Genomic DNA, 17,228 nt, shown 5'->3' with positions numbered 1-17,228 from the left:
TCTGATAGGTCCTCTCACCGTTGCTGCCCAGGGCCTTCATCATGACCTCTGTCTGAGCGAACTCGTAGGAGAAGCTGACCTCGCTGGAGACCTCGCTGGCCGTGTCGCCGTCGGCATCCAGCTGCTCACTGCTGCCACTGTTCTTCAACACGCCGCCTTCGCCCTCCTCTTCCTCTGCTGGCCGCAAACGCCGCTTCGCCAGATTGATTCTTCAAGTGAAAGAAATATACGTCAGTGACTGTAAAGATTTATTGTAGCTTTAAAAAAAAGGTAAATGTCACAAGATTTAAATTCTAGAAGATGACACAATTTTTTTATTTTTTTTTAAGGGAAAGAATGTTGAAAATTACCTGAAGAAGTGGTTGTTTCCCCAGAGGATTCGGTCACCGTGGTGAAGTTGCAGAGCACTGGTTACTGGAGAACCATTAACACACGTCCTGTAACACCAATAAATGCATAAGACCTTTAGTAATCAGGTTTATCTCTACCCCATAACATTACTTAATAAATATCAGATGTGGCAATATATAGCTGCATTTCTTGATTCTTTATATTGATTTTCACTGAAAATAAAAAGGAGTATTTTCTATCACAGCAAGTTAGCTACAAATGACAGAGAAATCTGATGCCAATTGGTCAGTGGTTAGTTGGGAAAGAACAAAAACAAACATTTATTTACAAATAGTAAACATGCCAACACTTCCCAGTGACACTGACTGAAGACTCAGCTAGCTAGTTTTAGTTTTTAGCGATGTATTTAAAAAAAAAAAAAAAGAAGACATGGGAAGCACAAAATGGGTAGTAAGTTATTTAAAACAGCAGATTTATGTCCAACAATTAACTTGGAGAACCCAGAACTAATGGTATCATTGCTACTTTCTACATATACAGGGAAACGTGCCACTAACCTGGTCATCCTCAACTACATTGTAAAGTTTTGAATCAGCCAAAAGAATTTACATATGCAGTATTTACTTATAATCACAGGTTTTAGAAAAAAAAACTTTCAATTTATGCCTGCAGATAATAAATTGTCCCAGTAATTGTTGCTATAAATGATAATATTGTTGTTTTGAAACATTCTCAAGCAATATGTTTATAATAGCAAAAGAATGCCAGTTTTTCATCTCAAAGACCAATAAATTTTTATTTTGCACTGGACAATAAACACTTTAATTGGAAGATATTTTAAATATCCAAACTTAAACACAACAACCTAAAGAATAAATAAAACAGAAATAAAAAAAACACACATAAAAGTGACACTAAAAATAAAATGGATTTTGATGTCTATATAAAAACGTCGCCTCAAAAATTATTAATTAGAATAGAAATTATCAAGCAATTGATTAATTGCTTATTCAGTATGTGAGCTTTTATCTCTGCCTGGAAGCATCCTGTGATCTAATCCCTCATTGGGTGATTTCAGATGTGCTGCATACATTTTTTATAACGCCTCATTAAATCTCTCCGTTAAAACCTAAATGTTTTTTCCATTACATCTGATGGTGTTGATCTGACTCTGTTTGTCGGCATGGCATTGATGCAGATCGGTACAGACCTGTTCTCCAACTCTAATGTGGGAATCTACAACACAGGCTTGTGTTGTAGGCACAACTCCAAATAACCTCCAGGCTATTTGAAGCTGAGTTCAGCTCATTTGCCTAAAACGTGTTACTGTGGCATTCCTCACCGAGCGTTGGGGTGAGGGGTGAGGATGACGGCGGTCTCCGCTGTAATGTTGATGACGCAGTGCTCTGCCTGGATTCCCATCCCACACAGCTGGATGTCCTGGGAGTCTGCTGAGCCCACCCGCGTGTGTTCCTGAGGCACAGCATTCACAATGTTAGAATGTCGTAACATTCTAACATGTTGTATTGTATTGTATTGTATTGCAGAATCCTTGCAGAAACCTCCTTGCAGGAGGTTTCTGCAAGGAAACCTCCTGCAGAATACACGCATTCCACCATGACGAGGAATAGGTTTAGGCGTCTGTACCTTCAGGTAGTACACCAGCAGCTCATTGAGGGCGGGATCTGCGTTCAGGTTGACAAGAAAACTTTTATCATCTCCAACTTTGATCCCTGAAGACTGAAGGGAAATCCCCAGACTCTCCAACTGCTTCTGACGTTCCTGAAAGCACAAAACAATAAAAATAAATAAAATACTGAGCCTGATTTCAGACACCGGCTGAACACAGTTGAGTTGCCGACCACTTACTTGTGCGATCTCCTCGGTTTTTCGGAGCTTCTCCTCCCAGGTGTAGGTCATCTCTTGGATCAACTTCTCGGACTCTTCCAGGCGCTCTTTCAACTCCGGAGCTTTCATCGACTGCAGAACAGAAAGCCGATGAGAACGGACAGAAAGCAGAGACGACTTAATGTCTTAGATTGCTGAAGAAGTCTCACCTCGGCCTGAGTGAGCTGCACTCGCAGTTTCTCCACTTCTTCCCGTAGCTCCCTGATGATGCGTGCGTTGGGGTCTTCATTGACGACAGCGTGGTTAACGATGTTCTTGGCTCGGTCGGCGTAGCGCAGCGTCGACAGGGTTTCCTCGTAGTTGTCCGCTGCCGGGCTCACCGTTGCCACCATGGCTGTGCGACTGTTGCCTCCCAGGCAGTCCTGGAAAAGCAATACAAACAGACGAAGTGTCGAAACGGTGGAAAATTCAAACGCATGCTCAAATAGTTCAAAAGCGTTGTTTACCTTCAGCAGCCAAGTCAGAACAGAGTCTCTGTAGGGAACGAACTTGGTCTTGTTCTTGGCCGTTCCCTGTTCAGCTAGAGCAGAAATGACCAGACCAAGTGTAGTAAGGGACCTGCACCAAACAATACACACATACTAGGGTTAGCGACCGTTAGCTTCTCATTACGCACCTGCTGCTGGCTGGATATTGATATAGATTATCTATGCAGTAAAAGGTTTCTGCAGGTTGCATCAACTCCAACTTAAGACTTTTCAAGACCCTTTTGAATGGACCCGACGACCTGCATCTGAACATAAATGTATGAACTTCGTCCAGCTAAATGGCAATTAGCCATTGACGAGAAAACTTTTATCATCTCCAACTATATTTATCCACTATAAAACACAAAAAAGCTAGCTAGCTAACAAGCAAGGGTATGCTAGCAGTGAGCTACCGGTAGCCTCAAAAGCCCAATGAGAAAAAAAAAAAAGAATATATTAGATTAAAAAGCCCTGCCAAGACAAAATTTAAGACCTGTGATCAACGTATTTAATGCCAACTTACTTTTTATATAAATTTAAGCCATTTTAAGCCCTTAAATTTAGATACATGAATTTATGACTTTTTAACGAGGCTTTGATACCTTGCAGTAGGTGAACTGATCATTACATGCCCATTGCCCTTGCTACTTTATCTTATGGATTTCAGCTCCAGAAGTAAATGTGGCTCATGTGAAAACACGTTGCAGGTTTCTGCTAAGAGCTTTGCCTACTTGTTGATGTTGCTTCCCTCCTTCAGTCGCTCTCCTGCTGCTCCAGTTTTTGCTGCACGTTCACTTCCAGCCAGGTCAACCAGACTTAAACGACTCACCTTCTCCCCACTCGTCTATTACAGAATAAACAAAGACATAAACATCTTTAATTTTATCCACCCGTTCACCTTTGTTTCTTAGGCTAAGTTCACAGCAGGTCATGAGGCTCAATTCCAACGTTTGGCTGAAATCCATTTTCTTTTTTTCTTTTTTTGTGTGTGTGTTTGCTTAATGATGTGACTACAATCAGACTTCTGGCCCCTCAATGACCCAAATGTGCAGAAGAAGAACATAAAAGTCACACAGCAGCGCACTCTTTAAGGAAGTAATAACAGATGTACGGATAGATTTTTAAAGTTTATTCAGCAATGAGAAGCTGTCGGAATCATCACACAATCATTAAAAGATGAAGAAAACCAAAGAAAAAAAAAGGCTTCAACTAGTAGCAGTGGCGTTTTGTGGAGTATGACTGCAACTTCTGTAGAGAAGTCTGTCTGGATGCGTAGTCAGAACCAACAGCGGTGGGACTGCGATGTGCTTCAGTGACCAACTTCTTTCACAGTTTCCTAATTATGATTTTTTTTCAGCCATTGTTTACTTGTGGTGCAGAATTATGATGCACACCTCACGCCAATGACGTGTAAGTCGGATTACATGGGACATGACTGTTCAGACTGCAGGCACTTTGAAAACAATCAGATACACATATGCAAGTGGCACAAATCAGATGTTTTGGGGGGTGAAAAGATCAGAATTGAGCCGTTTAGTCTGCCGTGAAAAAACAAAAAACAAATCGGATATGGGTCACATATGGGCAAAAGAGGGGGAAAAAAAGAAAAGAAAAACAGATTTGGGTCGCATTTCCCTCCTGCATTAACGTAGCCTTAGTACCGCTTCAGTACCAGACAGTAAACGTTTATTGTGGAATGCAAACAAGCTGTGTTCTCCTCAGACATCATATTTAGAGAAAGAACCATCAAACTCTTGCTGAAAAGGCTTTTTTCCCCTCCATTTTCCTCCCACTTGTAAATCTAGCAGGCAGGTATAAGTACTGTCCTCATCTCTCGGCCGCTGATGTAAAGCTTCCCTCTGCGTTTTTCTGAGGACCGTCAAAGAAGAGGATATCAGGTCTCCATCTGTGACTGCTCAGCAGCTGACGAGGTTGAATCCAACACCTCACCAACTGCTGATGTCAGCCCATTGCCACGGATGTGGCTCTGACCAACCACTTTACTTTATCCCAGGAAGCTCAGGGCGTTAAAGCACACTGTCTTACACTGAGTCATGTCGACGTAAAAAAACACATGTTCGCCACTGCTTTGTGAGGTTTGTGTGAGGGATTTCCAAGGTTATGCGTTCCTTTTATCTTAAACATTATAGTTCGCTTTTCATCTAGCATCACACTGAAAAGTTTTACACACAACACAACTCCTGAAAGGACACAACGGAAAAGATGGGAGATATAGAGCTGGCAGCCCAGGGTGCCGTGATACAGATCAGCCGCAAACGGGTACGCCTTCGCATTCCCAGAGGAAAACTCACTGTTGAACAAGGGAGATTTTATCATCTGGATAAATGAGGGGAAAAAAGGATACAAAAGGAACTGAAGTTGTGAAAACTTAAGAGGGAACATATTGGAGTAGCTGCTTACTGCAACCAACAGTTTTTGGTTCAGATCTAGACGCATGATTACGCAAGTGATATAATGATGAGGTGGCGAGAATCTTCAATGTGGTGTTTTGTTTGCATGATTAGAAACTCTGTAACCAGACTGGATGATAACCAGATCAGGAGGCAGGATGTGTAGCGACAATGTGTCAAACTACTTGGCTGCAGTTTTAAAAAGGAGCCAAAACAGATCAACACAGTCGAGATAAAAGTAACAAAACACACATTGCATTCATCAGCAATCTGAACAGCAAACAACCAAAAAAGTTGTAAGTAAGTTCAAGGTGCAAACAAGAGTACAGAGTGTTTTCCTGAATGAAACTAATGATGTTTCGTGGAATGACTCACTCAGCAGTTGTGGGTCTTTACTACCTCTTAACCGTTACGACTTTAAATGTGCAACTTCAACGACAGCCTTCTGCAGTGCTGCGCACATGAGCACCGATGACCTGTTAGATTAAAAGGAAGTGAGGTATCATGTTTGTCAAGCGACAAATCAGGGTGGAAAATTTTGTTTCTGCTGCATTAATGCAAGCTAAAAATGTGTTTTTTTCTCTAGCCTCAAAAGCAGCAAATATGGTTTTAATAAGATTTATGAGCTAGCAAAGTGACTCACTCGCTTGATGAGTGACCAACTTGGTGAATGACTGCGTGTGCGCACGCTGAAAACAAAGGAGGCTGTATCAGCTGACAAACTCGCAGTCATGACTGTGAATTATTAACAGGGTTTGGTGGGAGCCAGAAATAAGAGCGAGGAGTAAAGTGGGTCAGTGAGGAAAGGAGGAATGAGTCACTGAGGTCTTTCCTCTGACAGACTCGACGTTGGGGCTGACGCCACCACGTTCGGTAACTACCTTCACCCTCATCCCAGAGGGCGGCGGATTGGATTATTTGAATTCCTAATCCTACTTTCAGTAATGGCTGCTGCATCTGAGGGCTTTCTGAAGAAAAAGCACCATGTGAACTCCTCCACCTTTTTTAATTTTACAAAAAACCTCGGTGTGTTTTCATTTTGAAAGAAATTGCTGTCAAATGTTTTTTTTTTTTTTTTTTTTGTGCCGCTGTCGTTTTGAAGATATTAATAAATGTTTCTAGAGGTCATCAAAGGTCAACTTGTCAGTCCACAATTACTAAATAAAACAAAATGTGGCATCAGTCGTTTGAGCAGAAAAAAAATTTGCGTTTTGTTGTTATAATTTTTTATAATTAAAAAGGAGAAAGGTTTCCAGGGGTCACCAGGGAGCAACCTGCACCCCCAGGAAATAATTACTGATATCTTTAAAATGATTGTGGCACAAACAAAATGTTTTGCTGCACAAACGCCTGCCATTTATTCAGTTTGATTTAAAGGAGGAGGGGTGGGGGGTCAACTTCACTCAGATATAAGCATTTATATTTAGCACCTCTGACTCGATACTTCACACAGCTGATACTCCCTTAAATTACATTTCTCAGGATATGACTACCAGTTTGGACATTAAAACTGACTTTTTACCAACCCATCTTTACAAAGCAGGTCGAGCTCAGTCAGACTGGACGGAGAAACTCTGTAAAGTGTTCTTTCTTGTTGCAGATTCTTAATTTCGTGAAACCAGGAACTGAGAGGACACCGCCTGAATAAAAAGGTGATGAACACATGATGCAGGGTAACATCGGTTGATCACGGTTTAAGTTAAGAGTCTCTTAAGATCCGTTACATCCACAGATTGTGACTCCTGATCATAACTTCACACTCTGATTTAAATCCTATGTTTTCTCATCCAAAACTAAAATTTCCAGGATAATTCATCCATTAACGGTTTTTCTTGCTCAGGTCTATGTGTGTGTGATTTTATCTTACCCCAGACTTCAGGTCCTTGAGTGTGTGTGTGAGGATGATGTTGAAGACAGCGTGCGATCGACTGCTCTCCTCGTTCATGTTTGTGGCAGCGACCGTCCGAGATTTATTCCCCTCTGACATCAGAGACTCGATGTCCTGATGACACAAATAAATTCATTAAAGATGTCAGCAAAGAATTATACAAACTTTACGCTTAGATCTGTAAAGCTATTACATTTTCTGTGTGTGTATGTTAGCTCTTGATCACGAAAGCTGGCACACAGGTTCTGGTTTATTCTGTCATTCTACAGACGAAGGGAAAGTTGTCAGGGGCCACTTTTGCTGTCAAACTAAGTTTCAAGAGTGACAGTCTGCCTGAAGTCTCATTCATCACTGCAGAGTAGAGCAGGAGTCTCTACTCTGTAGAGCTGACCTGCTTTCCTAACATCACTAGCAGTTTTTTCATTAAATGATTTTAATTACAAATTTCTGATAATTATTGAGTCAGTAAGTAACATATTTCATTAAATTGAGATAAGGGGTAGGAATAAATAAGTTTTGCTTCTTCCTATTCCCTTTCAAATAGAAAAGTAGTGGGAAGATAATTACTTTGTTCCAAGTTATGTATGGGCATGTTTTCTCTTATCCTACTGGTTAAAACCTGCTGTTAATAAATTAAATACATTAAAAAAAACTGTCTCTTTTCATGTGCATCCCCTGCAAAACTGTTTTTAAAAGCTGCCCACGTTATTCATCTGATTAATTTAGATTCTCTTTTTTTCCCCACAGTCTAGAGTCACTTCTTCATATCTGTGTGTCCATGTCATGTGACATAATCTGCACATAGAACTTGGATCATATGGCTTGGATTTCCCCAGCTGTCCCAGAAAAGTTGCGCAGAAAGCAACCGAAACACTGATCATTAAATTGACCTATAAAGGAAAGTGCAAAGTTTCTAAAGCAGAAGAACAAGTTTCTCAGGAAGTTTTGTCCTCACATGGCTAATATGTACTGAAGAGGATTTGGATCACTAAAAAGAAAGGAAAAAGTTCTGGGTTTAAAGGCAAAATTCATAGTCAAAAAGTGGCAAAGGAAAGCAAACAGCACAATAAAAGGCACTGCTAGCTTGATAAGATTTCATCCCTCAGTATTAGTTCAGCTCTTATGCGTGGGTTGAGAAATTACCTTAGTAATTATCTCAGGATGTTGTGCTTAGTGTGGCTCATTAGAGCCTGGAGGATTCAGTGTAATGCTCTCCCTTAAGGATGTCAAAGCTTCATCTTTGTGTTTTGCAGTGTCAAACCTCTAAAAACAATCTTACAAAGTATTTTTGGTCTAGTTTCTAATGCAAATATCTTGGTGCACTTGAAATAAGATAAAACTAACTTACAGCAAGATATCCGAGCTTGTTTAAGTCCACTATTCCTTAATATTGATGAAAACATGCTAGTTCCATTGGCAGATTATTTTACTCATAACAAGACATGTTTCCCATGTTATAAGTGAAATAATCTGCCAGTGGAACTAGCACTTTTTCATCAATATCAAGGAATTATTGACTTAAAACATATTCTTATTTCTGGCTTAAAAGTTACATGTGAGTTAGTTTTGTCTGATTTCAAGTGGTCTAAGATATTTGCACTAGAAACGAGACCAGAAATACTTGGTAAGAGTTTGAATTGGAGCCCTGGGGGTTTTCAAGGTAAACCAGCAGAACTAGCTACAAGAAAGCAATTAACCGACTCCAGTTGGATGAGAAAACCAGTTTAAACACGCTGAACTCAACTTGAATGCAAATCAAGGCAGCAGAGGAATTGCAAGAGTGAAAATGCAGCCAAGCATCTTTGGGAATCTGAAACCTCAAGAAGGAAATGTGATCACCGACAGTAAATGTAGAAGATAAAAGTCAATAAGCCTGGCGGAGAAGAATGAGTGACCCACAACTTTACCTTGTAGCTAGCTACGGCTAGGCGTGACAGGCCGTCGACGTAGGGACCCAAAACTTTGTGCTCCCTCACCCTCAGCGTCTGTCGGCCCCTGAACACAAAACAGAACAGAACAGGGTGAAGAGACAGACTGATAACATGGTCACTGCTGGCGTTCGCTCTTGGTGCTTTGTGTTAGCGGAGGGGTAACGGCGCCAGCCCGGCTCTTCCTGATGGTCACTGAACTCGGCTCGCAGGTTTCACCGGCACACGGCTCTCTGACCCCAATTCTGCCACGCTCCCGACAACTTCATCATTTGCGGATCTGCGGCCGAGGCGCATATGGCTGTCAGATGGCGAGCTTCATTCTGGGTCACTTTACCAAGGTTAAAGGTCTTGTACAGAGGGAGGGTCAGAGGTTATGGTGTCTGGGGCAGCAGACGGTGGCCTGAAGCCCTGATTTACTGCTGACCTGCTGGACATAAACTGGCCTCTATTGGTGGCTGCAGAGCAGGCTGCTAATCTTTTTATCTGCTGACCACTGCAGCCGTCACACTGCAACCTCCTCTGATTTATCAGCTCAACGAGTTTGAAATAATTACAACTTTACTACAGGTTAGCCGATAAACTTTAAGTGTTTTTGGCCACCGCTTCAATAGGTTTGGTAAAGATGACTGAATATTAATCAACTGCAAGAAAATAAAAAACGAAGACAGGAGCTTTAAAGCCAAGCAATGGAAAGAACAAAAAAGTTATTCAGTCCCTGCAGGATGTTGCGGTGTGCTTTGATTGTTGTGGCCTTAAATTTCTGATTTTGAGGAGCCTTTTTCAAAAAGTTGCAAAATTTTTTCAACTTCATTTTTGGCTCTGCTCTTTCTATTGTGACAAAGATTTATTTAAAATATATGGAAAAGAATCATGAGCACAACTTCTATACAGCAAAACAGAACGGGTGGCCTGAAGCCCTGATTTAGGCCAGAAACTAAAGAGAACCGAGTTTATTCCAAGCATTTACTAACTAACAGAGAATGTAAAATAGATAACATTAGTACTCTTATCGACAAGCTTAATATGGTATATTGGGATGGATTTTCTAATTATTTAGCTGCCATTATGTGAATGCAGCAGCACTACTTAACTTGCTCGGTTTGTTTGGAAGAAAAAAAACGAAAGCGTTTTTTTTGGCTTCTGACTCTGGCTAGCTGCTAAACATAACGCAGAACGAAAAGCTCCGCTAAGCAGCGGGTCTCCCTTTGATGATCAGATTCGAAGGTGTAACCGGGGCGACAGCATGTGTACGCTCGCGGTGCATTAAAGATGGCTCAGGAAGAAATAATCATGTTACTACATCTTAACAACGGATCAACAGTTGAGGGACAGAAGCCACAGATACAATAAGAACGGGTAAAATGTCCCACAAATATAGACCGCGTCAAAATGGTTTTAGCAAAAAAAAAAAAGGGGGGGCAAATGTTACTGCTTAGCATCACACATGCTTTCATCTTGTAGGTTTGGCTTTCAAGAGACATGAAGTAGGAGGTTGAACAACATGCAGTGATTGGTCAAAAATGAAGGAAATACAGGACTACATGGCTGCACAAAACTTACAAAAAATGAGTGAATTTTCAGTTACGAAAAAAAAAATTATAAGTTGTTTATGTTTTTTCAAATAATTAGGACTATTTTGCACTGCTGAATCCAAAAATGACAAAATTTTTCTCAATCAGGTTTTATTCTAATTTGATCTTCTGACTAAATTGATGGCATTTTTGTGACATTATCAGTTCTCTTCAGTTAATAATTCTCATCCAAAAAAGCCTTTAGGAGAAAAAAAAATTCTAAAAGTGTATTAATTAAATGCTACAAACTTGGATTTCTGCTAATTGAATAATAAACACTGACAAGGGTAAATACGTGTAAATTGAACATTACGTCTTCATTGTGTAAAATCCTCCGTCTCTTTTCTGTCCTGATGGAATCTCTCCTCCTGCTCTTCGCTCATTGATCAGATTCTCAGGAAACCGATCCAGATGTGAGAACAAGTCCTGCATTTTGATGCTCATTTTGTATCTATAACTCAGAAAGTTGACCTGATTGAGCAAAACCAATGTGATTTTTGGATTCAGCTAATCAACATGACCCTGAAACAGTTGAAAACCACAGACAATTTTTTTTTTTTTTGGCTGTTGACCGTGTTATTGTATAAAACAAGCATTTGACTGAGCGGGAGATGAGAGCTTTAACAAAGAGACTACACTACAGATACGACACAAACTCTGATACTGAGTTTGCGCTGGACGTTCGGCAGGCCTTCCTACCCCTTCGGGTCGAGCAGATCTCGGACCTTCTCATTGTAGATCTCCATGTAGGACACCTCTACGGTAAAGCTCTCCTCCTCCTGCTGCTCCTCCTTGGTTCGCTCAAACAAAGCGCTGCAGAGTCGAGGAATCAGCCCGGGCTGGTCACCTGAGCCCATCATGGTGTACGACTTCCCTGACCCTGAAACAAACGTTACAGGCATGCAGAGGCGTCACTGGCGCCATTTTTTTTTCTACTGCTTTATCGACAAGAAAATGGAAATTAAGTCATCAGTCAAGAGAACATCACATACACCGTTTATACAACATGCAAAACAAGATGTGAAGTAATGTCGGATATATGTATGTGTAAGTAGAAGCCAGAATTGGTGAATTACCAGTTTGTCCATAGGCAAATATACAGGCGTTGTAGCCCTGGAAGGCGTTGTGGAGAAGACTTTCCCCAAGGCACTGGAAAACCACCTCCTGACCTGTAAGGAGGTCGGGTCCAAACTTCACTTCACACGTTTAGGTGTTTAAATTAAAGTGCGTGAATTCCTGTGATAAAATCTTAAAGATGCTAATAACGAACTGACCTGCAAATTTTTCCTTATCCGTTTCATCCATGGACCAGAAGCAATAATCATAGGCAAAAACCTGAAGGAAACAGAGGAAACAGCAGAGGTATTAGTCATTAAGAAACCTGGCAGCTGCCCAGAGGACTTCAAAAGTCAAAGACCGGCTATCAGACAAGCCGATCTGAATTGTAGGGTAAGCTTTTCGTGTAGCTAGAATTGTGTGGCTGGGAGTGACTATCAGAGAACCAGATTTGTGCTTTGAAATTGCAAAACTTTTTGTGGTAAACCTTCAATCTGAATGACTTTCAAAATTCTGTAAAACTTTACAGTAAATGTAAGTAAACTACAGGAGTGTTAATCATCAGGTGGTATCTTTTCAGCTTTTAAAACAGACTTTCGTGCTGTGGTGGCGCAGGGGTTAAGCACAACCCATGTATGGAGGCCTTAGTCCTCGACGCAGCTGTCGCAGGTTCGATTCCTGGCCTGGCAACCTTTACTGCACGTCTTTCCCCATCTCTCATTACTAACTTTCCTGTCAATTAACTATCAAATAAAGGCCACTAGAGCCAAAAAAAAAAAAAAAAAGACATTTTTTTCATTTCTGTCCTTTGCAGAATTATTTTTTTGACTCAACAAAGACTTCGACATGTTCAGAAAAGAAAGGCTGTTCTGGCAGTCCATTTCTATACATAGGTAAGGGGCAGTATTATAGCATAAGTAACTGTTAACTTCAATTAAAAAGTTGCTGTCTATATCAAATATGACTTAAAAGAAATTTGAATTCCTGATTTAACGCCTTGAAATTGGGCCTCTATCTCTTTAAAAGCTCCTGCTATTTCTGAAACTCCACCTTCAAGAAGTCATCACAACATCACACCTCTTTTAACTCTAACAATATTTTAACTAGCGTTGCACTGAGAAGTAGCTCCTATAATGAACTCAGCCAATGTGCAGTTCCACAAGCTGTTTGCTAATTGCTGCTGGCTAGTCTGAAGGAGCTGAGTAGGGGAGTCAAGAGGGAGTGACTACTCTGTGAGACGGAAGCTTGGAAACTGCATCTCCGAGGAGGAGCTGTGCCTTGAAGGCGGAGCTAGGTCCAACCAGGTGTTTTGCACGGCGGAACGGAGTTTAAAGGACTCATCAAACATGCATGAACAAAAGCAGCACTCCAGTTATGTTGTTGATGAGGGAATAGCATTAAAACATGATGTAAAGGTCAAAAACATTTTTATATAATACTGCACCCTTTAAATATAGATTCTTAGCAACATCATTTATATGTAACTTAGTTATAATTGTGTTTTACCAATAATGATATTTGCTTCAGTTCAACTTAAGCTGATATAAAAAAAAAAATGCTATGACTTTCATTTCATTTCAGGAAATCTTTCAGTAGCATCATCTGGGTGTGCTTCATGTGTCATGCTGCAAAGCAATGCACCAATATTTCTGCTGAATGAGGGGGAAAAAAAACATAAATCCTGGAAACACCGACATGCTGTGATGTGAAGCAGCCAGCAACGCTCAACGTTTCAAAGTAAAAAAAAAAAAAAACAGCCACTTTAAAACTGCTTCTTTTTTTCTTTCCCTTTCTTTTTTGTTTCATTGCCTGTATGGCTCCACACAGCTCTTGAACCTAGCAGAAGCTGAACAGCGGTGCCTTTGTTAGACACAGAGATGATTCACAACACTGGAATCGGGCGAGAAACGCCTGTGTGTTGGTGTGCGCCGTTACCTTGGACTGATTCCTGGTGATGTTGGGAATGTCGAGGTCCACGGGAGGAGCATGTGGAAAGACGGATGAAGTTTAGAGCACATTAATAAAAGGTATTCAGCAGCTGGCCATCCTGAACTCATAAAAAACTATTTTTAGATGCGCCTTTAGTAGAAAAGAGTGTTGGACTGGAAATGTTGATGTAATAAGAGACCAAGAGCAACATTTGAGACAAACTCTTCAAACTTTCCCCATTTTCAGTCAAGTAACCAAATGCAACACTCTTGGGCATACGTAGATTTCTCAAAAATATTACAGATAAGCTCATCACAACAAGCAATAAATCAATCAGTTGCATGATAAAGTAAAATGAGAGCAACTATTTTCATTCAGGCAAACATTTTGAGAAATGCTGCAAACTTTGGACACCCGGTACAAAGTAGTTGGTTTGCTTCACCTGACATTTTGCCTCTTTTCTAAGCTGAATGATTCTTATTTTTTGAGATTTTATAGCCTATTTTATTTATTTATTGTTTCAGTTGTTTTATTCATTTTAGATATTTAAAAGGATTTCCAGTTCCAGTGTTAAATATTCTTTAGAAATCAAAGTAATTTTTATCTTTGAGTGTGTATACTTGCATTAATAAACCATTCTAATAAAAATAATAATAATTATTATTATTACTATATTAGTTGAATATGGACTCAAAATAATATCATTTATCGCAATAATCTCTGGGACAATTTATGGCCCAACAAAATTTGTTATCGTGACAGGCCTAATTACAGCGGATTTGAAAAGGATTCCTGTGTGGGTTTTAGATCTCAGACATTGGTGAGATCTTCTAGAGATGTCTGTGTCTCTATGAATTTATGTCTGTGGGACAGGGTGGAGATGGAGGGTGGAGGCGGGGGCTGTTGCATACTGAAAAAAAGATGATGGCATCCAAAGGTTACTGGGTCACAGTCACACAAAAAAATGGACACATCTGGCATAGAATGTCTCTGACGAAAGTAAAAACATTCAAATATAAAACAGAAAGATGTGGCGATATTTTCTAAGGGAAGAGAGAGAACTATAACTATAACAGAAATAAACAGAAGCTACAACACATTTAGCATTGGAAATTGGTCAAAGTGGCCTGATTGGAGTATTTTTTTAAGTAAAGGACAAATAAACATTTGGCTTTGAGAACTTCTGCAACCTCACAGGAAATGATCTTATCAACAAATGAGACTGAAAACTTCTTAAAGAGATGTGCTAATATGATGACTACAAATGTCTTTGGACTGCACCTGTGATATTACGAAAATAGTTATAGTTCAAATTCATCTTGGAGTCAAACACAGACTAAAAAGCCAACTTTCCTTATCAACACCTGCATGAATATGAGAAGGAAAATTATGAAAACCAGTCTTTGTGATCTTCAACAGACCAATAATTAAACTTATCTAACAGGAACTGGATGAGTTCGCCAGATTTAAAGTTTGTTGGAATGTCCATCCTCTAAGCTGCCTCTTTTCTCTTCCTCCTCCTCATTAGGATAAGGAACAGCAGAGCTTTCATCTGACATCTTGACAGACACATCCTGCAATTATGTCAGCAGCTGGAAAACCAACCCGTTTCCTGGATATGTGTTCAGTTTTCCACCAATGGGAAAGCTCTCTGCACTCAAACGTCCCCCTCTTCCTTCGTAAAAGCACCATAAACTAGTGTTAACGTCTAAACCAAGTCTGGATGAGTTGGAATGTTACCTTTTTCATCCTTTTTTTTAATGTCTCCATTTCAAGAAATATGTTTAAATGTCTTTTACTTGAATCCAGTTGTAGGATGAGAGAGAAGAAAATACAGCTGGTGATTTACAGTCAGTTAAATATATACAATTCAAAGTTCAGGAGAATCCCTCAAACATTCTTATACACAACACCACCCACGTTGGGCTAAATTCTTGGCCCACTTAAGTAGGTCAGTCACCTCAACTTGTTTTCGTTTTTGACTGCATATTTTCCTGAAATAACCGGGATTTTCGTCAGTCACAGAACCAAATTTACAGTTTTGTCCCGTAAATTGAAACTGGAAAGTCTCTCCATAAAGCCTTCTACATCAGACCGCAACGACAAATACCTTGAGCAAACGTCACATTTGAATGCTTTATTACGCATTACTTAAACATAAAATGCTCCTCTGCCAGAGCTGAGCTAAAAAGCCCAAACACCTGTTTCCTTTTACCCATGCACATTCTTCATGAGCCACCAAAGCTGTAGCTCTTCCACAAACCCGCCAGCGATCTGCAACACTTCATATTTCAGATGCTCGGCTGCTGACAAGCAGACGCTCACAGAGCACAAACAGGCTCAGTTTCTCCTATCAGTACTTTAATTGAATCCAGTGGCTTCTTATGACGCAATTAACGCCTTCACTCCTCTGCTTTGTTTTCTCTTTGGCTCCCACCAGCCATGTTTTATTTTAAAACATGCAGGAGTCACAATTTCCCCCAAAGGGAGGATACAGTGGAGATTAAATGGTTCTCTTGGAACAGACTTTTTGATTCACCCCATTCTGAAGATATTTTTTGTTTGCCTGAAGGGCTTCTCCGATCTGGACGGACGAAGGATGAACGCACTCTGGCAGGTTTTGACGTGCTTAATGATGACAGCTGTCATGGTTGCTTCGGAAACCAAAGGAGAGAGGGGTCACCCATTAGCAGAGTTAGGGGCTCCCCTCCCGCCCCCCCAACCAATGGCTGAGGAGAGTGAGGCGGTCAGGAGAGTGGCGAACCCGCCTCTCCTCCGTCCTGAAACAATTCTATTTGCTCCTCCTCCCTTCAGCCTGTCGCCGTCATTTAAAAAATAACTTAATGCATGAATGCTCCCTCTCCCCCCTCTTACTCCTTTCCCTACTGTTATCGCATTCTTCCCCCCCCCCTCTCCCACACCGTAGCATCCACGGCTGTGTGGAAAAGAAACAAGGAGTGGAGGATGGAAAGAAGGCTAAAGGTAGCCAGGAGATTTGAAGGAAAGTGAGGCTGGGTCTGGGACAGGAATTTTAAGCTCAAACACAAAGGTCAGCGTTACACAGTACATACTAAAGGTCTGAGTACAGTGCATACAGACTGCAGGACAACGGATTCTCATAGTGTGCAATGATTTCTCTCGCTGCTTTAAGCGAAAGGCTAAAAGAGAAGCCATTTCTTTCTCCACGGGCAACCAAAACCAAAGCAAACAAAGGTAACTTCCTGAGAAAAAGAAGAAAAAAAAAGTCAAATTTGTTGCTAGAAGAAGCAAAAAAAAAAAAAAAAATTTGAGAAATATGATAAAACGTTTGAGCATATTTAAAATTTTACGGCTTCCAATTAAGACTAACATGAAACTAGGACAACAAATAATTATAATTTCAGCTTATTTTATAAAACATTAGAAATACATTAAAAGAGACAAATAAGCAATTAAATTTCTATTTTAAATAACAAATTAAACATCTTACTGCCCATTGCTTTACGGTATGCCTGTTTGTAGCAAAGGATGCATCTGTGGCTAATAATACTAATATCATCATGTCAAAAGCTCAGGGCTTTCTGTTGGACTGAACGTTAATAAAATGTAGAGATAATCTGTTGATTTTTTTTTAGATTAACATAATAATTGGATAACAAAAAGTGCTTAAAAAAAAAAATATATATATATATATATATATATATATATATATATATATATATATATATATATATATA

At 40.1% G+C, this 17,228-nt stretch overlaps 1 protein-coding gene across 4 annotated transcripts in view; it reads right to left on the bottom strand.

Annotated features, from left to right (window-relative positions):
- Positions 1-17,228, bottom strand: part of kif13ba (kinesin family member 13Ba) — a 51,410-nt gene that overhangs the window by 16,376 nt on the left and 17,806 nt on the right. For all 4 annotated transcript variants that reach the window (XM_015049628.1, XM_015049630.1, XM_015049631.1 and 1 more), the window contains 14 exons: positions 13,519-13,531; positions 11,802-11,862; positions 11,604-11,696; positions 11,227-11,407; positions 8,933-9,020; positions 7,005-7,139; positions 3,458-3,570; positions 2,706-2,817; positions 2,409-2,621; positions 2,221-2,331; positions 1,999-2,133; positions 1,694-1,824; positions 351-437; positions 19-209 (listed from right to left, as the gene is read on the bottom strand). In XM_015049628.1, the coding sequence (XP_014905114.1) occupies positions 19-209; positions 351-437; positions 1,694-1,824; positions 1,999-2,133; positions 2,221-2,331; positions 2,409-2,621; positions 2,706-2,817; positions 3,458-3,570; positions 7,005-7,139; positions 8,933-9,020; positions 11,227-11,407; positions 11,604-11,696; positions 11,802-11,862; positions 13,519-13,531 (1,664 nt within the window). The remainder of the gene's footprint in view (positions 1-18; positions 210-350; positions 438-1,693; positions 1,825-1,998; positions 2,134-2,220; positions 2,332-2,408; positions 2,622-2,705; positions 2,818-3,457; positions 3,571-7,004; positions 7,140-8,932; positions 9,021-11,226; positions 11,408-11,603; positions 11,697-11,801; positions 11,863-13,518; positions 13,532-17,228) is intronic.

This window comes from Poecilia latipinna, unplaced genomic scaffold, assembly GCF_001443285.1.
Source record: "Poecilia latipinna isolate Pla-1442-1.1 unplaced genomic scaffold, P_latipinna-1.0 Scaffold954, whole genome shotgun sequence".
NCBI lineage: Eukaryota > Metazoa > Chordata > Actinopteri > Cyprinodontiformes > Poeciliidae > Poecilia > Poecilia latipinna.
This window is presented reverse-complemented; position numbering and strand designations above follow the sequence as displayed.